The 20,187-nt window shown below is 55.8% G+C and overlaps 3 protein-coding genes across 12 annotated transcripts in view; all 3 read left to right on the top strand.

Annotated features, from left to right (window-relative positions):
- The first annotated feature begins 3,559 nt into the window (after positions 1–3,559).
- On the top strand, positions 3,560–6,204 carry LOC127463655 (uncharacterized). 4 transcript variants are annotated; one of them, XM_051773388.1, is made up of 3 exons: positions 3,560–4,119; positions 4,361–4,439; positions 5,124–6,204. In XM_051773388.1, the coding sequence occupies exons 1-3, from the start codon at positions 4,058–4,060 to the stop codon at positions 5,379–5,381; spliced, it is 399 nt and encodes a 132-aa protein (XP_051629348.1). In that variant the 5' UTR covers positions 3,560–4,057; the 3' UTR covers positions 5,382–6,204. The 4 variants fall into 4 exon arrangements, with proteins under 4 accessions (XP_051629348.1, XP_051629345.1, XP_051629347.1 ...); XM_051773385.1 differs by having other exon boundaries at positions 4,356–4,439; XM_051773387.1 differs by having other exon boundaries at positions 3,560–4,134.
- Positions 6,205–11,091: 4,887 nt separating this feature from the next.
- IQCD (IQ motif containing D) lies at positions 11,092–18,109 on the top strand. 6 transcript variants are annotated; one of them, XM_051773376.1, is made up of 5 exons: positions 11,092–11,259; positions 12,263–12,840; positions 14,255–14,488; positions 16,783–16,854; positions 17,753–18,109. In XM_051773376.1, exons 2-5 carry the CDS (start codon positions 12,460–12,462, stop codon positions 18,032–18,034), a joined length of 969 nt encoding a protein of 322 aa, XP_051629336.1. In that variant the 5' UTR covers positions 11,092–11,259; positions 12,263–12,459; the 3' UTR covers positions 18,035–18,109. The 6 variants fall into 6 exon arrangements, with proteins under 6 accessions (XP_051629336.1, XP_051629335.1, XP_051629331.1 ...); XM_051773375.1 differs by having other exon boundaries at positions 11,096–11,259; positions 12,263–13,047; positions 17,840–18,109; XM_051773371.1 differs by having other exon boundaries at positions 11,104–11,259; positions 12,263–13,047.
- A 1,650-nt stretch (positions 18,110–19,759) lies between these two features.
- Positions 19,760–20,187, top strand: part of OSBP2 (oxysterol binding protein 2) — a 105,509-nt gene continuing 105,081 nt past the window's right edge. The window contains exon 1 of one of the 2 annotated variants that reach the window (XM_051773346.1): positions 19,760–20,135. In XM_051773346.1, the coding sequence (XP_051629306.1) occupies positions 19,828–20,135 (308 nt within the window). In that variant the 5' untranslated portion in view covers positions 19,760–19,827. The remainder of the gene's footprint in view (positions 20,136–20,187) is intronic. The other variant, XM_051773347.1, reaches the window with a different exon arrangement.

Raw genomic sequence — 20,187 nt, 5'->3', positions numbered from 1 at the left:
TTCTGGGCTCACATTCCAGAGGCTTTTCCATAGCAGGGAGGGTTGGAAGCCCTTTTGGTTTTCTGGGAGGAGTGGAGGGACCTGCAAACCAGCCATCTGTGGCATCGCTGGTTCAGGAGCCCTTCCCCAGGGAATTCTTGCCCATCCCAGCTCCTGGACTCATTTGCTGGCACTGGGTCTGCCCAGATCCTGACTCCATCCACAGCTTTGCCTTTTCCACCTTGGATTCCTGCTGATTTCTACTTGGTGCCCTACTGCGCCAGGGAGCTGGGCTGGGCACGAGGTTCCCATGGGCAGCATTCCTGGTGGGACTGGGAGTTGTGCTGCCCATGGAGGGCAGTGGCAGGAGGGCTGGCCAGGTGAGGTGACTTTGGGTATTTCGGGCTGTGATCTCAGCCTGGTGTCCAGCCAGGCCCCGGGAAGGATTGGGTTTCCCACCGGCAGCAGCTGCCCATGTGCTGAGTCCAGCACTGCTCCGGCCAAGCTGGATGAGGGAAAGGCATCCCAGCCCTGGGGGCTTTGTGGGAGGGGAGCAGATGGGACCCCTTTCTGGAGAGCAGCCCCTGGCACGGGGCAGGACCAGCACAGCAGGGAATGACGGGCACAGTCCTCACGTGGGCATGGGGAGGGGGGACCCTCCTGAGGAGGGGTGACAGCTCTGAGTGGTGACAGCAGGAATGGTGGCTTGGAGGTGCTGGCTGGCAAAGGATCATGGAATTATGGAATCCCAGGATGGTTTGGGTTGGAAAAGGACCTTAAAGCCCATCCAGTCCCACCCTCTGTTATGGGCAGGGACACCTTCCACTAGCCCAGGTTGCTCCAAGCCCCGTCCAACCTGGCCTTGGACACTTCCAGGGATCCAGGGGCAGCCACAGCTTCTCTGGGCAACCTGTGCCAGGGCCTCCCCACCCTCACAGGGAAGGATTTCCTCCCCATATCCCATCCGATCCTGCCCTCTGGCAGTGAGAAGCCATTCCTCCTTGTCCTATCTCTCCATCCCTTGTCCCAAGTCCCTCTCCAGCAAGGAGCTACAGGTGAAGCATGGAACTCTGAGCTGGGAGAAATTAAATCCAATGGGACAGTTTAGTGATGAGATCCAGCCAGGCAGTTTCTCTTGGATCTGCTTCTAAACCACTGCTGAGCCTTCCTTGGAGGCAGCGATGGAATGTGCCAGGATGGTGCTGTGAGCCCTTGGTGCAGGAGCAGGGGAGAGGAAATCCAGGTGGATTTACTGTGTGCCTGGGAGCACAGGGTGGAAATTATCTCTGTTTCAGGACAGGGATTAACTGCTGCCTGTTGGGAGCTCACTGCATTGGCAGGGTGGGATTTGGGATCTGCAGTGGGAGGCAGCAGGGACAAACACTTGCTAATCTGGGGAGCCTGAGCCAGGAAATAATATCCTTCTGGGATATGCTGGGCTGTGCTCTTAAACCATCCACATCACAGTCCTAAAACTGTGTCAGGGACTGTTGTGGCTCCAGAGATGAAATTACAGCAAAGCCTTTTTTAGGTAGATGGAAGATTGTATTTTTCCTGGTGGGACAGCCCGGCTCTGGGGGGGCAGGGATCTGAGGATGCTTGAAGCTGCTTAAGCCCAGCTGGAGGCCAGGAAATGGACAGGATGAGCCTTCCAGCACCACATTCTCTGCTCCAGCACCCACAAAATCTCTCTAGAATGTTCCCTTAACCATTTTGAGGCAGGGGGGCTTCACTGGTGGCTTCACTGCTCACTCTCCATGTCCCAGGCTCCTGCCCCACGCTGAACAGGCTGTTGGCTCAGTCACCAAATTTCTAGAAGATGAAATCACAGGAGCTTGGAGATATTTTTAAAGTCATATAATCAGAGAATCATGGAATTGTTAACGTTGGAAAAGCCCTCTAAGACCATCGAGGCCAAATGTTCTCCCAGCACTGCCAAGGCCACCACTGACCCACGTCCCCAGGTGCCACATCCACATGGCTTTGAAATCCTTTCAGGGATGGGGACTCCACCTCTGCCCTGGGCAGCTGTGCCAGGGCTGGACAGCCCTTTCAGTGAACAAATTTTCCCAATATCCAACCTGACCCTCCCCTGGCACAACTTGAGGCTGTTCCCTCTCATCCTGTCCCTTGTCCCCTGGGAGCAGAGCCCGATCCCCCACCTGACCTCCCTTCCTCCCCTCAGCTGGGGCTGTGGGACCCCCTCCAGCTGAAACCAGAATTAACAGATGGGTTGGTGTGAGCCAGAGTGTGCCCAGATGAGGCTTCTGGTTCCCAGTGACATAATGACTTCGTGCAAGGATTCCCACTGACAGTGCACTTCCTTGGATTGCTCCCATCCTGGCTTCCCAGACCATCAGGGAATGGGGTTCTTCAGGAGCAGCTCACCCAAATCATAGAATCGTGGAATGGTTTGGGTTGGAAGGGACCTTAAAGATTGTCTCATTCCAATGCCCTGCCATGGGCAGGGACAATAACCATGGATCTCCCAAGAGAGGCCAAGGCACCTCCTGAAAAAGCCTTTGGGCAATCAGACTGGGGGAAGGAATGGTCAGGACATCTTTGGATCTCTCCCAGTCAGAGATGCTGCCTGTGTGCTCCATTCCCTCTCTGGAATGCAGCAGATGACGGGACTCTGGGTTGCTGCCTCAAAACCCAAAGCTCTATCCCAGTAAGGAAAAACAGCTGTTGGTGACACTCCAAGTATCCTGACTCACAGCAAGTTGCTGTCCTGCCTCAGCAGCACAGTTTGTTCTGGAATAAAACAACACTCCCTGAGCAGGTGGTGGTCTCAGAGTCCCTGTTAGGGCCCTGGAACAAATGAGATGTGAAAACTGGGCTGATTGTATTTATAGCAAGATTCTCCATTGCTGGCATATCTCAAACCCCCTGCACTCCCAGCAGCACAGACTTCACACTCCAACCCCTCAGAAGAGCTTATTTCCAGTGCTCTGGCATGGATCTACAAGAGCTGCTGCTGTTTTTCCCTGGATTTCCTGCCAAGAGGTCACACCAGCTCGTTGTACTCGGAGCAGCTGCGTTACTCTTCCTTCGTTTCCACAACCCCGGGGCACCATCCCTGCTGGAGAGCTGAGCCCCCGGAGCCTGTGGATGCTGAAGTTTGTGCTGGTCGTGTCCCTGCCCCAGGAGCTGCTGTTGGGCTGTGTCAGGGGATGGCAGGATTCGACCCTGGAGAAAACCAACCATGTCCTGGGCTGATCCCACAGTGGATCCCACAGCAGGGCAGGGGGGATTCTGCCCCTCTGCCCCCTCGGGTGAGACCCCCCTGCAGAGCTGCCTCCAGGCCTGGGGAACAGCACAGGAAGGATGTGGAGCTGCTGGAGAGAGTCCAGAGGAGGCCATGTAGATTAGAGGGATGGAGCACCTCTCCTATGTGGAAATGCTGGGAGAATTGGGATTGTTCAGCCTGGAAAAGAGAAGGCTTCAGGGTGACTTTGTGGCCTTCCAGTACCTGAGAAGGAGCCTCCAAGAGAGATGGACAGAGACTATTGACAAGGTCTTTGAGAGACAGGACAAATAGGAACAACTTCAAACTGAAGGAAAGTAGGTTTAGATGGGATATTGGGAAGAGATTCTACCCTGTGAGGGTGGGGAGACCCTGGCACAGGTTGCCCAGCGAAGCTGTGGCTGCCCCTGGATCCCTGGAAGTGTCCAAGGCCAGGTTGGACGGGGCTTGGAGCAACCTGGGCTGGTGGAAGGTGTCCCTGCCCATGGCAGGGGTGAGACTGGATGGGCTTTAAGATCCCTTCCCACCCAACCCATCCCATGACTCTGTGTTTCTGTGACTCTGTGCCCATCAGGGACATGGAGTTGTGCTCCCTCAGGCCACGCAGCCAGTGGGGTCCTGCTCACCCTGTGTGTCCCCATGCTGTGGATCCCGGGTGCCCTGGAGCCCGACAGCTGGAGGTGCAGGGGCTGGGGGTGTCCCTCACGGGGACACAGGGGTGCTCCATGTGGGGACAGAGGGAGGTCACCACCTTCAGGCAGCCATTGGTGACGGTGCCAGTCCGGTGGGTGCCAATGTCACCATGGCAACCAACGGCGGGCCCAGCGGGTCATGGAGGAGCAGGGCAGGACAGGGCCTCGCGTCACCTTCTTCCCACCACCCCAGAGCCGGCGGTTCGAGGGGCCCCGGTGCGGGGCTGGGGGACCCTCACACCGTCCTGGGCTGGGGGACCTTCATGTGGGACTGGGGAACCCCCCCCGGGTTGGGGGACCCTCACACCCTCCTGAGGCTGGGGGACCCCACACTGGGCTGAGGGACCCCCCCGCTCAGGGGCTGTGAGCAGGCCTGTGGGCCGTGGCTGAGCCCCCCTGCACCCCCCGCTCTCTGACACAAAGCCCTTCTCACCCAGAGCAGCCCTGGGGACTGGGACCTCGACCCGGACAGTGTCCTGCCCGGCTCCACTGTCCACGAGCAGCTGCTCCTGGAGGAGAAGGTGGGCTCTCCTCTCCCCCTGACCCCTCCAGGCCCTGCTGGTGCTGCCCCCTGGGATGGGGCTCGTGGCCCCCTCTGGCACAAAGGGGCCTTTAGGTCTTCAGCATCAGGATAGGGGTGCCAAGGCTCCCTCCAATGGTCAGGAGGAGGCAGCTCTTGGATTTGGGCCACCTTTGACATGAATGGTTGAGCCTCCATCCTGACCTCTGGACACAGCTGCCATATCCTATCTCCAAGTCACCTGTGGTTTGGAATGAGCTACAGGCATTGTTTGCCATGGGCTTAACCCGGACTCAGATGTTGTTCCTAAGATATCCTGGGAGAAAGTAGGTTTAGATGGGTTCTTCCCTGTGAGGATGTTGAGCCCCTGGCCCAGGTTGCTCAGAGAAGCTGTGGCTGCCCCTGAATCCCTGGAAGTGTCCAAGGCCAGGTTGGACGGGGCTTGGAGCATCCTGGGCTAGTGGAAGGTGTCCCTGCCCATGGCAGGGGGTGGGAGATGGGTTTTAAGATCCCTTCCAAACCAAACAATTCTGAGGTTCTGTGATTACACATGTTGGGGCTTTTTCCTTGGCCATACTGAGGGATATGGTGGGATGTGTCTCTTCCTGAAGACAAGCATCACTTTGGAATCCTTTATTTCATAGTAGGACAGAGGCTCTCAGGTCTTACATTTGCTTTCACAAAGGTAAAACAATTTGAAGAGGCCAAAAAGAAGACTAAAAGTCTCCACAAACAGCTACAGCAGCAGTTTTTGAAAGACCAGGAGAGAAAGATGGAGTGGAAAAAGAAAGCGGAGGAACAGTTTAAAAAATCCCTGGAAGTGTTCGATCGCAGGAGTGGGAAGGTGCCCGCCCGTCCCACCCGTCCTTCGGCGGCGGCTGAAGCGAAGCCCAAGAAACCAGCGGCTGCTGCCGACAAAAAAAAGAGCAAGAGACGCGTCTAGAGAGCTCCTCCTGCAGGCTGTGCCCCGCTCCGACCACGGCTTCCAGCCCGCTGGAATTTTAGGAAGTTAACGGTCCCGTTACAGCAATAAATCAGCACAATCCCTCCCTCTGCCTGGTGTTGCTGCCCTTGTAAATCCGTGAGGAGGTGGTGGTTGGAGAGCTCCGGGCCGGGAACGGAGCAGTGGCAGCTGCAGGAATGAAACACCTCTCCAAAGACTGTTTTCCTTCGTGGAAAGGGACGGAGCTTTTCCTGGCTCATGCCTTGAGGGTGTTTGGGCACTGAACTACCCCAGGGCAGTGGGCACAGCCCCAAGGCTGCCAGAGCTCCAGGAGGGTTTGGACAACGCTCTCAGGGACAAGGTGGGATTATTGGGTGTCTGTGCAGGGCCAGGGGTTGGACTGGATGATCCTTGTGGGTCTCTTCCAGCTCAGGAGATCCCACGATTCTGTGGCCTGATTTTCCAGTCCCCATCACAATGTTGAGGTTTCATAACATAAACCTTTTCTCCTTGAAATGAAGTTGCTAATTTTTTATGCTTCCCAGTGGCCTTGAGGGAATAATTGGATCTTGGAAGGTTGTTGTCACATGCTCAAGTTTTTTCTCCACTGGATTGAAAAATGCTCAGTACCTTCAAGCTGTGTCCCTCAGCTGGAATTCTGAAGAGAAATCTCATGATTGATGAGAAAGGCATAGCTCAGACTCCAGGACAGCACGGGCAAGTCACACTCCAGTGCTCAAAACTGGGAGCCATCAGGCCTTGACAATGAATTCTCCATCTACTGTAAGACTATTTTTTTAAAGAAATAAAATTTTCCCCTAACCTCTCCACAGACATGATTCAAGTGCTGAAAGGCTCTGAAAGTACTGCATAGAAAACAGGGGTTTGGTACCTACACTGGCTTCAAACCACAGGTCTATCAAGTCTTGCCTTTCCTGAGTATTTAAGGCACCTTCTTGTTGTTTGTCCTCCTCCCAGCTGGGATAAATCTGCCCTGCACACTGTTGTCTCCGTGGACAGGCCCTTCCTTCTTGACCTCAGCTTTTGCCTGTTGGGTTTGTCCAGGAAAATGGGGATCTGCTGTTCACCACAAGGAACTGGATGATCTTTAAGGTCCCTTCTAACCCAAACCATTCTGTGCTTCACTGTGACAGCTGCTGGATAGGACAGACAGGGAACATCTCTGGTCGTGCTGGCACTGGTGACAGGATGGTGTCCATCTACACCACTTTTTGAGCAGCAATGACACCCAAGCAGAGATGTGCTGAGGTGAATAATAACAAAATGCCAACAAGCAAATCCTGCCACAAGTTTTTTAGAGAGGAGCTGGAGGTTGTCACTCAGGGGTGGCTGACCTGTGCTGGCCACCCCTGGGGTTTTCCTTGTGGGAAGATGCTGTGAGAAAAGGACTGGTTTAAAACCAAGTGAGAGAGTGGATTTGGTGGCCATTCATGTGTTACCACACAGGGCTTCAGCTGCTGTTTGAACACTGCTCTGCTCATCCAGCAAAAAGCCCACCAGGGTCCCCTAGCTCACCTATTCCCCTCCAGCCCCCACCAGCCTGACCTGCCCTCCATGGCCTTTGGACTCTCCTGTACATATCCAGCCTCCACAGCATCCTGGAGCAAGGTCTTGGTGTTTAATAATGGAATGTGAAAAACAGCACCCTTAGGTTGTTGTAAACCTACAATCTGGGCAGATTCACTGCATGTCCCCAGTTCTTGTGCTAGGAGAAGCAGAGACTGGCTGCTCTTTCCTTGTCTCCCCATTTTCTGATTCCAGAGTCCTTGGCTTTGTCCCCCCTCCATCAAACTCTCAACTCGGGTGGGTTCAGGTTGGCTCTGCTGTGCAGTTCATCCCTATTGCTGTGGTAACAACTGCATCCATCCAGCCATCCATCCATCATCCATCCATCCACCCATCCATCCATCCACCCATCCATCCACCCATCCATCCATCCATCCATCCACCATCCATCCACCCATCCATCCATCCACCCATCCATCCATCCACCCATCCATCCATCCATCCATCCACCATCCATCCACCCATCCATCCACCATCCATCCACCCATCCATCCACCATCCATCCATCCATCCTCCAAAAGACACCCTGAGCACCATGGGGGTCCCCAGGCGGTTCCTGGGATGCAGCAGCACCCTGAAGGGAACAGGGATGTGTCCTCCCCTTGCCACGGAAGCAGAGGGGCTGTGGGGCTCTAACAGAGCTCCTCTGTGTGGAGCTCACAGAGCTCAGCCCCTCTGGGCCCCTCCCCATCCTCCCTGTGCTGGGAGAAGCCAGTCACCAGTTCCTCCAGTCCCCCAGCTCAGTGCTGTCCTTGATCCCAGTGTTCCCACGGCAGGAGTCAGCCCTGGCACGCAGCAGCACCCCTGGTACAAAGAGCCCCAGGCCTAGGGTGACGCCTGGCCCCCTTTGCCCTGTCCTCACCACCTCCCCAGCCCCATGGCCTGAAAGCCCCTGGAGCTGTTGGAGCTGTGCTGTTCCCCAGGGCAGGCTGTGGGTGTTGCAGTCCCCTGGACCTGGTTCTGCAGGGGTTGGGCCTCTGGGCTGATCCAGCCCTGGGTGTTCCCACTCGGCACAGCAAGGAAGCAGCTGGAATTTGCCTGGGAGACTGGAGGTTGTGACTTAAATAGAACTATAGAATCACAGAATCTTTGAGGCTGGGAAATCCCTCTGAGATCATCAAGTCCAACTGTTCCCTCAGCACTGCCAAGGCCATCACTGACTATGTCCCCAAGTGCCACATCCACGGCCTTGAAATCCCTCCAGGGATGGGGACTCCACCCCTGCCCTGGGCAGCTGTTCCAATGACTGACCACCCTTTTCAGGAAGAAATATCCCAATATCCAACCTGACCCTCCCCTGGCACAGCTGGAGGCCATTCCCTCTCCTCCTGTCCCTTGTTCCCTGGGAGCAGAACCCGACTCCCCCCGGCTCCCCCCTCCTGTCAGGGACTTGCAGAGCCAGAAGGTCCCCCCTGAGCCTCCTTTGCTCCAGGCTGAGCCCCCCCAGCTCCCTCAGCCCCTCCTGCTGCTCCAGCCCCTTCCCAGCTCCCTTCCCTTCCCTGCACACGCTCCAGCCCCTCAGTGTCTCTTTTCTGAGGGGCCCAAAACTTAATTCAGGATTTGAGGTTTGGCCTGACTGAACTCACACACTCTGGTCTCAGTACCCTGACACATGCAGGGAGATTTTCCTTTCCCAGAGCTGCCCACAGCTGGCTGCAGAGATGCTTCTGCCTGAGCCCATTCCCTCTGCACTCCTGCTCCTGCCACCCAGCTCCAGCCTGGTGCTCCTACATCCAGCCCAGCACCTCCAGCCCAATATCCAAGTGGGCTGCCCCTTTTGAGTCCGTTTGCTCAGAGCTTACACTAAAACCCCACCACACTCGTCTCTTCAGCAAGTTCTGTACTGCAGGGACTCCCTGGATTCTCCGTGCCCTTCCTGAGCCTTTCTCACGGGCTCTGGGGGCCAGGGAAGTGCAGAATCCTTCCCAACTGCTCACTATATGGATGAGAGGCACGTCACCCCACTGACGGCACAACATGGGAATGAGTGAACAGCACCAGGAGCTGCAGGTGGAATGTGGTCAGGGATCAGTCAGCCCTGTGGATTCCTCCAGGGCTTGGTGTGATGCCAGAGCTCCACATTCCCAGCAGAGTGTGAGGCAAGGCTGCAGCCAGAGGATGGTGGCAGGAGGGGACTGTCCCTGCAGTGACAGGTTGTGGTGCTGTTGGCTGCAGCAAGGCTTCATTGTGTGCTTCTGCTCTTTCCCCATCATTGCACAATTGGTTTAAATCATCCCCTCCCTGCTGTCCCTCCCCCTGTCCCACACACGGGTGGCAGCAGGAACAGGGAATTATTGGGGCAAGCCAAGCTGGGGTGGATCAGGGCCTTTCAAGCTGGTTGGGTCCCACACTCTGTGCTTCCCTTTGCCATAGAGGAGCAGGATCCAGCACCTGGAGAGGGGTTTGGCTGGTGGGGGAAAGCCCAGCTGGGGCCAGGGAGGTCTCTGGTGCTCAGGTGTCTGTCACAAGGCCCTCGTGCTGGAACAAAACCAGACTCAAACCATGGGAGACCCTGCTTGGGCTGTACCTGCACCCAGGGTTCTCCTGGCTCTCCCTTCCTTGCTCAGATATGTCCCACGTAATTTGGATTCTCAGGCACCTCTGGCTCTGGGCAGTGATGCAGTCTGGTGGCTTTGGGTGCAGGGAATTGTTTGAGGATGGATCTGAGGTTTTCCTACATCCTGGATGAGGTGGGATTGACGCAGGTTCAGTGGTGTTTCACCCAGCTCCCAAATCGACCTGGTTTCCTTCCTGGTGCAAGAGCTGCTGCTGGCCTGGAGTGGTGTGTGAAGCTGCAGGACAAGTCAGGCTGCTCTGGACTTGTGTCATCACCTCCATCTCTGCCTGCAGGATGGGAATGTCTGTAATTACCCAGATCCAGGAGGGAGCAGCAGTGATCCACAGTCTTCCCTACTTTAGAGGATGTTTGGATGAGACCCACAGCTCCACTCTTTTTCTCCTCCCTTCCTGTACATCCCAAGGACTTGCTGTCCCTTGAGCAGGCTGTGTGCACCAGGACACAGGGGACTGGTGACAGTCATTGGGCAACTGATCCCATCTCCAGGCCGTGGCCGTAAGGAAGGCCAGGTCTGCAGTTCTTGGAGAGCAGTGGCCCATTTCAAATGAAGCAATCAAGACACTCCTCAACTTTGCAAAGAAAAAGACAGTCTTTTCATGATGGATTTAATTGCCAAAATGTCTTCAGGGCATGTGGCCTCTTGCACACAGGGTGAAAGACCCTGTTTTGGGACAAGAGGAAATGACCTCAAGCTTTGCCACGGGAGGTTTAGGCTGGATAGTAGGGAAAATGTCTTCACTGAAAGGTCTGTCAAGCCCAAGGCAGTGGTGGAGTTCCCATCCCTGGAGGGATTTAAAAGCCGTGTGGATGTGGCACTTGGGGACATGGGTCAGTGGAGGCCTTGGCAGTGCTGGGGAAGGGTTGGGCTCGATGGTCTCAGAGGGTTTTTCCAGCCTTAATGACTCTGTGCTTCTGTGTCTAGCCCAGTACCCCAGAGCCAACACAGGCCTGCTCTGATCCACGGTCCTGATCAGTTTGGGAAGGCACAGACCTGGGCAAGCCCGGCCCCTCCGTGGGTGTCCTCTCCTCCATCCTTACCAGTGCCAGGCCATAAACCCCAGCCTTGGGGGTCCCACTGCATCTCCCATCACCAGACTCTTGTTTGCTTTGCGTAGGGAAAGTTAATAACGTGTGACGTGCTGGAGCAGCGGCACAGCCCCAGCGCTGCAGTTTTATTCACGGGCTCCAACACGCCATGCCAAAATAAAGGGAACACTCAGGCCGGGGAAGGCTGAGCCCCGGGACAAAGCTCCCTGCCGGCTCCTGCCCCAAGGACACAGCTGCCATCACCGGGAGCTGCCCTGGCACTCAGCGTTTTGCCAAGTTTCCCGCTGGAAATCAAATCCCTCCTGTCCCGAGGGCACCCGTGTCGCTGCAGGGCAGAGGGCGAGGGCACGGCCGCTGTGCAGCGATCGAGGGCCAGCAGCTGCCTTGCAGGGCTCGCTAATTAATTCACGGGTAACCAATTAATTGCGCCTGTACAACATCAGCATCCTAATCAGCTGAGGTTCATTACCACTTTTATGGCCCTAAACGCTGCAAAAGCAGTCACGTTAACGGCTCGGTTTAGGGGAACTCGGATGTGTCTGGTGATTCAAAACGGCCCCCTCGGGGCTCCTGGACACCCACTGGGCTGACCCGCGCCTGGCAGATTTGACCTCCAGGGGATGAAGTTTGTTTTTGAGGTTATTCGTCGTGCTCTCAGGAACACAGGTCTGGGTTCCTGAAGCGGACGCGCTGCCTCTTGTCCCCCTCCCCATCGCCCTCACGGCGCTCCCGCCCGCCATGACAGACCCCCCCCCCCACCCCCGGCAGGTCGCCACCGCGGGGCTCCTCATTGGACAGCGGCGCTGTCAATCAAGCGATGGGCGCTGCTGAGGGGCGGGGCCTCACGGGGCGGGGCAAACGCCGCTCGCCATAGGCTGTCCGGAGAGACCCCGCCCCCTCGGTCGCCTGGCAACGTGAGGCGCTGGCGGCGGGTGGGACCGGGACCGGGATCGGGATTGAGGCGGGGACTGACGTCGGGATCGGACCGAGCGCGCTGCAGGCCGCCGGGGGCCGGCATTCCCCAGTAACGGACCCCTGAGACTCCCCCTCCAGCCGGGGATCCTCCCGGCCCGGCCCCCCGAGCCGCCCGCCCCTCACACGGGGGATGCTCCCCCCTGGGAGTCGCGCCCCGCCGACCGCTGACTGTCCCACAGCCGGGGGTCCCTGGGTCCCCTGCTGCCCCAGACCCACACCCAGGGACCATTCGCTCCCTGTCAGCCTCCTACACTCCGGTGCCCTCTGCCCCCTCCTTGTGCCCTCCCTGTCCCCTCCTCTCGGCCCTTTCCCTCCAGATTCCCCTCCCACCCTCTGGCAGTGCCAGGCCTGAAGCGTAGAGGTTTCCTACTGGGAACCCTGCCCACCCTTCCAAGGTGGGCACAGGGCCCTACAAGAGCTGCAGACTGTGCTGCTGTGGCTCAGCTGCTCCTCAGAAGCAGTTGGGAGCTTTCCTCCCACCACCCTTCGAGGCCAGGAAATTATTGTTAAGGGAATATTATTGCCTTATTATGGGCATTCAACAGCCTCTCTGGGACAGAGACCAGCTCTGACCCACGACTGCATGTCCTGACCGCATGCCCACACCCAGGGAGAACTCCAGTGTCATCTGAAACTCACACATTTTCCTACATTACCTTGTTTCCCTAATGCTATCATCATGGTTTTCTCTTAGAGAGAACATCCAAGAAGGAAGATTTAAGTGACAGTGGCAGTACAGGGACCTTGATGTTTTTTGAGAGTCTCACCTTGTGTGCAAGCTGTGTCCCTTCTAGACTTCAAACCACTCAGCCCACAGGTTGAATCCATGGCAACAGGGAATCCAGCTGCATTCCAAGCATCATCGTGAAGTAAAGAACCCTGGTGAAGGACATGGCAACTCCAGAGAAGGCAACGACCCCCTTGGGTGCCATGGGGGTGTTGGAGCCACGTCAGCTAAAGCCTGATAGCGCAGAGACGGAAAGAATCCTGACTGTCTTGGATGAGACCATTACCAAGCTGGAGATGACCAGGTTGATCCCACGGATCACTGGCTCCCTGGAGAGGTTTGCTAGGATGCTGGGACCTGAGATCACAGCCAGCCTGTTGGAGCACCAAAAGCTTTCAAATGAAATGCAGCACCTGCTCGCCAGCCCTGGAGCACAGGAGACCATGAGAGCCAGGGAGCAACGCCTGAAATGTTCTCTTAGACACATCCTGAGGCTCCTTCTGGCCAACCCTTTGCTTTGCCAGGGACTGAAATATCAAGTCCAGGTGAGAGCATCACCAGCTGATGCGTTTATCAAAGCCTTTGCGGAGTTCAGGGATTTCATGCTGGAGAAGCTCCTGACCAGTCCTGCCGAAGAGCGAGAAAAGATTCAGTTCGTGGAAGAAATGTCCCTCAAGGCTGAGCAAAACACCGAAGTGATCACAGCTCTACAGGCAGAGCTGGCAGCAGCAATCCAGACTCGAAAGGAGGAGGTATGATCTTGTGGGAATATTTTCCCACAAAGTGTTACTGGAACAAAACTTTGGTAACTAAAAACTGACCCCTTTATTGCAGTTCTGAAAGAGCAAGTTCCAGAAATCATTTCTAAACCAGGTACTAAACTTAAAGATACTATTTTTATTGGAAAATAGAATGAGGATGCTTATTGCACACTTGACTTTTTTTTAAAACTTGAATTTGGCGTGTTTTGAAACTGTTCTCACCAGCCAACTTGAACGAGACAAGTTCCAGAGGAGCTGCAGGACAGACACAAATTACTGTGGTTGTGTCTTGGCAGGGTGACAGTGCCAGCTGCTTCGTTCCTGCTGATGAAACAATGAAAAGTCATTCCAGGGAGAGATTGCTCTGATTAAAATCCATTTTTAATGTCTGCCCTGTCTTCGCTCTTGCTTAAAACCAACATTTCTGTGACTCCCGACTCTAATAGCTGCCTTGGAGCATTTGTGATTAATCAGTGATTATATGAATTACATCAATTTTTAATTTTATCTGCAGCTGAGGTGCAGATGAATGACTGGGCACTTCCCAGGCACTTTCCAAGCCTGTGGACTGTGCCAAGCATCCAAGCCCTGAGCTCCTGACAACAATCCTTTGTTTTCTACATGTGCTCCTCATTCTTCTCCCTGCAAGAGGGTCAGCGAGGGAGGTTTTGTCCTGTGCTCGCTGCGCTGGACGGTGCTGGCAGAGCCAAGAGCCTGCTTTCCCCATTCCCTCTGCTCCTTGGAGATCTGGGAATTGAGACACTTGAGATTTTTATGTGCAATTTGGCAGCTTGGCCAGGGCATCGTGGATAAATCTGTTTCACTGATCCCAGCTGGAGATTTCCCCAGACAGTCACTCAGAGCCTGATCCAGCTCTCAAGGGAGACACGGGGCTCGCTCCAGGGAATCTGCTTTTGGCTGTTCCTCAGGTGGCAGTGCCAGTGAGGCTTGGGGTGGTTTGTTCACTCTCTACCTTTACTAACGGGGTCCCAGAGGAGCAAGGGAGGAGGTTTCCAAAGCTCCTGTGTAAATCTAACTCTTCCCTCAGCCAGCAGTGGCAGGTCTTTGGTGTTACCTGAGCAGGCACCTAAGGGTCTCTTCTTGTATCTCTTCAATCTTTGCCAGGTCTTTTTTCTCCTGCCCACCTTATGCCTCGCTGGCATTTCCCAGTGATACTCCTCTTGTTTTCTGGCTCTAGATGGACAGGAAGGATAAAATGATTGAAGACCTCAAAACCACCATGGAAAATCTGGCCAAGGACCGCAAGGCTGAGATCCAGCAGATGAAGAAGGAAGGGGCAAAACAGCGAGAAGAGGAGGTGAAAGCTGCCCAGGGCAGGTGTGCCAGGCTGCAGGAGGACGTGCAGCGCCTGCGAGTGCAGTTCAGTGCCCTGGTAGAGGAGCATCGAGCCTCGGAGCTGCTTCTCAGGAAGGTAAAGGGGAGGAGAGCTCTGGGACAGGAGATTTAAGCCTGTTTGCAGAGCTGTCAGCTCTGCCTGCTGTCTGCTACAGGAGATTCCTTGGTCCCTGCTCGTTCCTGGCAGGATGCACATGCTGTTTGTCAGAGTACACCCGCTCTGTCCTCATGCTCTGCTGATTCCAGTGGAAAGCAGCCCTGCAGCGACAGCAGGGATAGAGCCTGTCACAGGTCCTGCTCCTGTCTCGGTCTGGGAGCACCTTCCCACGGAGCTGTGACATGGCATGGGAGAGGCTGTGGATGGGCAGAGTGCAGGGCAGCAAGGCTGGAGCAGGACAGGTGAGGGATGGTGGAGAAACAAGAGATCTGGTGTAGGGTGAGCACAGCAAACACAATATTGGCTTGATAGAAAGGCATCTTTTAGAGTTGATTTAGTGTTCAAGGTGGAATGTGGCTGATGCTGAGGGCTCAGCAGCTCCTGCTCTGCTTGGCATGTTGCTGAAGAGATAAGCCAAGGACTCGGGTTGGGTTGAATGAGGGTAAATGTGATTTCATAGAATCATCCCAGAATGGTTTGGGTTGGAAGGGACCTTAAACCCATCCAGTCCCACCCTCTGCCACAGGCAGGGACACCTTCCACTAGCCCAGGTTGCTCCAAGCCCCCTCCAGCCTGGCCTTGGACACTTCCAGGGATCCAGGGGCAGCCACAGCTTCTCTGGGCAACCTGGGCCAGGGCCTCACCACCCTCACAGCCAACAATTCCTTCCCAATCTCCCATCTATCCCTGCCCTCTGGCAGTGGGAAGCCATTCCCCCCTGTCCTGTCCCTTCATCCCTTGTCTCCTGGAGCCCCTTTAGGCCCTGGAAGGAGCTCTCAGCTCTCCCTGGAGCCTTCTCTTGTCCATGTGAACTCCCCCAGCTCTCCCAGCCTGGCTCCAGAGCAGAGGGGCTCCAGCCCTGGCAGCATCTCCGTGGCCTCCTGTGAACTCTCTCCAGCAGCTCCACGTCCTCCCTGTGCTGTTCCCAGGGCTGGAGGCAGCTCTGCAGGGGGGTCTCACCCGAGGGGGCAGAGGGGCAGAATCCCCCTGCCCTGCTGCCCACGCTGGGGGATCAGCCCAGGGCATGGGGGGTTCTGGGTGCCAGGACACATGGGCGGGGCATGTCCAGCCCCAAACACAGCAGCACCCCAAAGTCCTTCACCCCCCAGTGCTGAGCAGATACAGGAGGAGGAAACAGGAGCACAAGGCAGGCTCAGGCCTCTGGAGCAACAGCTCTGCCCTGAGGAGAACACTGGTGACACAGAATCTAGAACTGGAAAAAGTTTCCCTCCTCATTTTGCTCCTCCTGGATATTCCCTCAAACCATCACAGCCCCCCACGGGCAGGACAGCCCAGGCTGGTGGTGGGGGTATCCCTCACTCTTGCTTTGGGTGATGCAGTACGACTTGACAACAGGGCTGGGCACTGACAAAGCACCAAACCCAAGTTAGAGCCACAGTACAACCCCCAAAATCTACCCATTTACACCTCCTTGGGCAGTGTCAGGCAGTCCCTGAGGCTGCAGAGCACAGCAGGGCTTGTTGAGGAGTGCTCAGCTCATTCCAGCACTCAGGAAGACGCATTTATTGACCACAGAGGCCTCCTTTCCTCAGCAAGTACAAGTTGTACTCGTGTACAAGTACAAGGTTGTACTTGTGGTCTAATTAGCTGAGGTGTGACCTCATGATGGCCTGGGAGCCCCTGGGGCTTCCTGGGGCAGTGTCACGTAGGAAATCATGTGGCACCTGAGATGGACCAGGAATGATTCCACAGAGCACGGATACAGCAGTTGGGGATAAACTGCCCATAACTGCTTGCACAGCAGTACAGCCACTGCTAAACTGTTCTACAGCCAGAAATATCTCTTCTTTTAAAAGAGCATCTTCTGAGTACTTTCTGTCCTGTGTTCATGCTTTGCAGTTCTTTATTGCTTCTATTTTAGGGTGGTTTCTCCAGTTTGTCGATGACTTACCGCATTCCATAGGATACATTAATTTCCTCCTGCAGAAAGCACCTTTCAGGTGCTGTTCAACTCCCCAGCTCCATGCTGTCAACCAAATAAAGCCCTTTGGGCCTCAGGGAATGTCCCAGGAGAATCCTCAAACCAGGGCAAACCACATATGTGTCAGCTGAGGGAAGCCTGTTGCAGGGATGGGGTGTTATACACAGATACAGTGATGCTGGGGCTCAAAGATTCCCTGCTTTCTCACTCAGGATCTTTCTCACTCAGGCCCCAGGTGCCTGCAGGGATCTGATCTTGTTTTGTGTTTCAGAGGAAGTGCAGAACGGAGGAGGAAATTGAGAACTGGATCCAGAAATACGACACAGACATGGCAGCAAAACAGGTATTGGCTCTAAACTGCTTTGCTCTGCCATGAGGGAATTTGCTCAGGTAGATTCCTGTCCAAATGGACATGTGGCTCTTACCCAGGAAGCCATGGAAGTGACAGACAGATCTCCATCCAGATGAACTGCAGGAAAGGGATCTTTGTCCTGCTTATGTGTCCAGGAGTTCTCTGCTCCTTTGGTTTTAGGAAAAGCTACATCCACTACTAAATCACACAGTATTTGGGGGCCTATGGGTTGCCACGTTCTTTCAGGCACGTCCACCACATGCCAGGGAGCAGGTTTTTCAGGTTTGCTCCAATCCTCAATCCTCATGGCTCTATCTGGTGCCCAAATCCCGCTCCTGTTCCTGCTAGATCCTTTAGAGATGTGCTGGGTGCTAAGGAACCCAACAGCCTGCACCCAACTGAGCCATAACAGCCTGAGGGTCACATGAGCACTCCCAAACCTCACCTCTGAGAAGGCCCTGGTGGCTTCCCTGTTCCTGCACTATTTATAGGGATGGATAAAAGCTGCTGGACTCCAAAATGCAGGGAGGGGCCTGAAAGCTGCTGCTAATTGTAAGGAATGATTCCCCCGGTCAGGTGTTTAATAATGGGATTATTTTGGTTTCCTGTCTGTGGGGAGGCAGGAGCAGGTTTGGGGTAGAATTTGTCAAGGCAGACACCCCCCCCACTGTTCTCAAATATTCCATTGTGGGAGGATTTTTCAGAAGAATATGAAGATACTGGGACCCAGCATCTCATGAAATTCCCTGGGTACTGGGCACATGCTTTCTTTTTGAATCCCTTTGGAAAAGCTCAGCTCAGCTCCCTGTTGTGGTCCTGCAAGGGTTTGGGATGGGTTTCAGGACCCTTGGGGGTGTACAGGGGGGAGCTGAACTGCTGTACCTGCCAGGCCACGTTCGAGGCGATTCACGCTGTCTACACCGAGGAGAAGGCCCAGCTGGCCCAGCTGATGGAGAAACACGCTCTGCTGCTCCAGGAGTATTCCCAGATTGAGGAGGAGCGCAAGATGCTTAAGCAGAAGGAGGAGGAGGAATTGCAGGAGCAGGCCAGGAGGAACCGTGCTGCCACCAGCATCCAGGCTGCTTGGAGAGGCTACGTGGTGCGGTCCTTCTTCAAGGCAAAGCTGAAGAAGGCCAGGGCCAAGGCCAAGGGCAAGGGAGGCAAAAAATAAAGCCCCAAATTCCTTCTTTGCCCCAGCAAAGCTGCTGGATCTGAGTTCTTCCAGATAAAAACATTAAACTGTTAAGTTTGGAAAAGACCTTTAACGTGATTAAGTCCAACCACCAACCCAGCACTACCGTGTTCACCACTAAAATATGTCCTCAAGTGCTACATCCACATGTTTGTTTGAACGCTTCCAGGGATAGTGACTCTACCACTTCCCTTGGCAGTCTGTCCCAGAGCTTTAGAGCCCTTTCCATGATAAAAGCTTTCCTAATATTTAATATAAAGATCCCCTGGCACAACTTGAGGCTGATTCCCCTCATTCTGTCAAGTCCTGGGTGTGTGGATTTGGGAGCCCGTGTCCCTTTCCACAGGAGGAAGCTGCAGGACTGCGAGTGAGTGACATGAGTCCTGCCTGGGCACCATCCTTGGAGTCTGCAGTTTTCAGAGGGTGGGATGTGGCACAGCCCAGCTCAAGCCGTGTTCCCAATCCTGCAAGCCACTCCCAAAGCTAACTGCAAGCTGGGAGCAAACAGCCTTTTGGATCCAGCCTCCCAGTGGCCCTTCTTTACCTGTGGCCCTTCCTGGCAGCCTCCCTTCCCAGGAGAGGGCAGTGGCAAGGGCTACAAAGCCCAAATAGTCTCCATGATCGGGTGAGGCCACTCTGTCCTCTGACAGGGCCAAGGGAGGTGTGTTCCCTTCCTTGCAGCCACAGGGGATGCCAGGATCTGTGAGACTTTGAGATGTTGGTACCCATGTGGGCAGTTTGGGGTGTAGGTACATCTCTCCAGGGAATCTTTGGTTCCAAACACCAACAGCCTTAGAGTTTCTGGGAAAAGATTGTTTAGCCTGGAGAAGGGAAGGCTCCATGGAGACCTCAGAGCCCCTTCCAATGCCTAAAGGTGCTCCAGGAGAGCTGGGGAGGGACTTGGGACAAGGGCCAGATCCCGAGGTTTGGAGCACAGTGCCCGCACTGGAGATTTCACATGGCTGGGGGAGCCCCCTCACCCTCCCTGCACCCTGCAGGGCTGTGTGTGCAGGTGATGGGTGAGAATAATGGGATCAGTGGGATCAGGGTGGATTAGGGAGATCAGGGAAAGGTGATCCCCAGGCTGGGGGGGCAGGAAAGGAAGGGCAGAGAATAGAAGAGGAAAGAGGGAAGGGAAAAAGGAAGAGAAGAGAGAAGGGAAGAGGAAAAGTAAGGGAAGAGGAACAGGAAGGGAAGGGAAGGGAAGGGAAGGGAAGGGAAGGGAAGGGAAGGGAAGGGAAGAGGGAAGGGAAGAGGGAAGGGAAGAGGGAAGGGAAAGGAAGTGAGGAGGGAAGGGCCCTCAGCAGATGGGGACACCTGGCTGGGCAGCACCTGCCACTGCCCCCATGGTGCCCTGTGGGGAAGGGACCCCTCAGGCATAAAATTCAGGCCCATGGGCTGGGATGGGGGGGGAACAGCTGAGAGGGACAGTGGGATGGGGCTTTTCCTCCTGACAGGGAAGACAGTCCCAAGGAGGATTTTTTACGGGAAAATTTTTATGGAAACTGTTTTTTTTATATCCCAATTTTTTATATCCCCTCCCCACTCCCCCGGCACGAAATGGCGGCGGGGGGTCAAAATGGCGGGGGGGGGGCTGAGGGGCCGTTCCCGCCCCGCCGCCGGGGGGCGCGCGCCGCCCCCGCCCCCCCCCCGTCCGCCCCCCCCGCCCCCCCCCCCTGCGGTCACGTGGCGGCGGCGCCGCCCCCGGTCGGCGCGGACGGGCCGGGGCGGCCCCGCGAGCGGCGGAGCCTCGGCCGGGCCCCGCGGGGTCTATGGGGAAGGCGGCCGCGCTCTGCGCCGGCGGCACCCGCGGGCTGGTCTCGCTCCTCAGCGCCGTGCCCTGCCTGGCCTGCCACGAGCTGCCGGCCATGAGCAGCGAGCCGGGCGGCCGCGGCGGCGGCGGAGGAGGAGGAGGAGGAGGAGGAGGAGGAGGAGGAGGGGGGGGTCCGGCGGGGGGTCCGCCCGCCGCCCCCCCGGGCTCCGACACCTACAAGGGGTGGCTCTTTAAGTGGACCAACTACCTGAAGGGCTACCAGCGCCGCTGGTTCGTGCTCAGCAACGGGCTGCTCAGCTACTACAGGTACCGGGGCAGGGGCCGCGGGGGCTGCGCGGCCAAAATCGCTGCGTGTTAC

Source organism: Manacus candei, unplaced genomic scaffold, assembly GCF_025592945.1.
Source record: "Manacus candei isolate 608988 ecotype Guabito, Panama unplaced genomic scaffold, ASM2559294v1 h1tg000167l, whole genome shotgun sequence".
NCBI lineage: Eukaryota > Metazoa > Chordata > Aves > Passeriformes > Pipridae > Manacus > Manacus candei.
This window is presented reverse-complemented; position numbering and strand designations above follow the sequence as displayed.

Bases quoted from the DNA above. Each gene is read 5' to 3' on its own strand.
- LOC127463655 (XM_051773384.1), top strand. From the start codon at position 3,730: ATGGGCTTTAAGATCCCTTCCCACCCAACCCATCCCATGACTCTGTGT. The intron at 4,135-4,355 runs GTGCGGGGCTGG...CTTCTCACCCAG, and splicing joins CGGCGGTTCGAGGGGCCCCG to AGCAGCCCTGGGGACTGGGA. The intron at 4,440-5,123 runs GTGGGCTCTCCT...GCTTTCACAAAG, and splicing joins AGCTGCTCCTGGAGGAGAAG to GTAAAACAATTTGAAGAGGC.
- IQCD (XM_051773371.1), top strand. From the start codon at position 12,460: ATGGCAACTCCAGAGAAGGCAACGACCCCCTTGGGTGCCATGGGGGTG. The intron at 13,048-14,254 runs GTATGATCTTGT...TTCTGGCTCTAG, and splicing joins TCCAGACTCGAAAGGAGGAG to ATGGACAGGAAGGATAAAAT. The intron at 14,489-16,782 runs GTAAAGGGGAGG...TTTGTGTTTCAG, and splicing joins CGGAGCTGCTTCTCAGGAAG to AGGAAGTGCAGAACGGAGGA.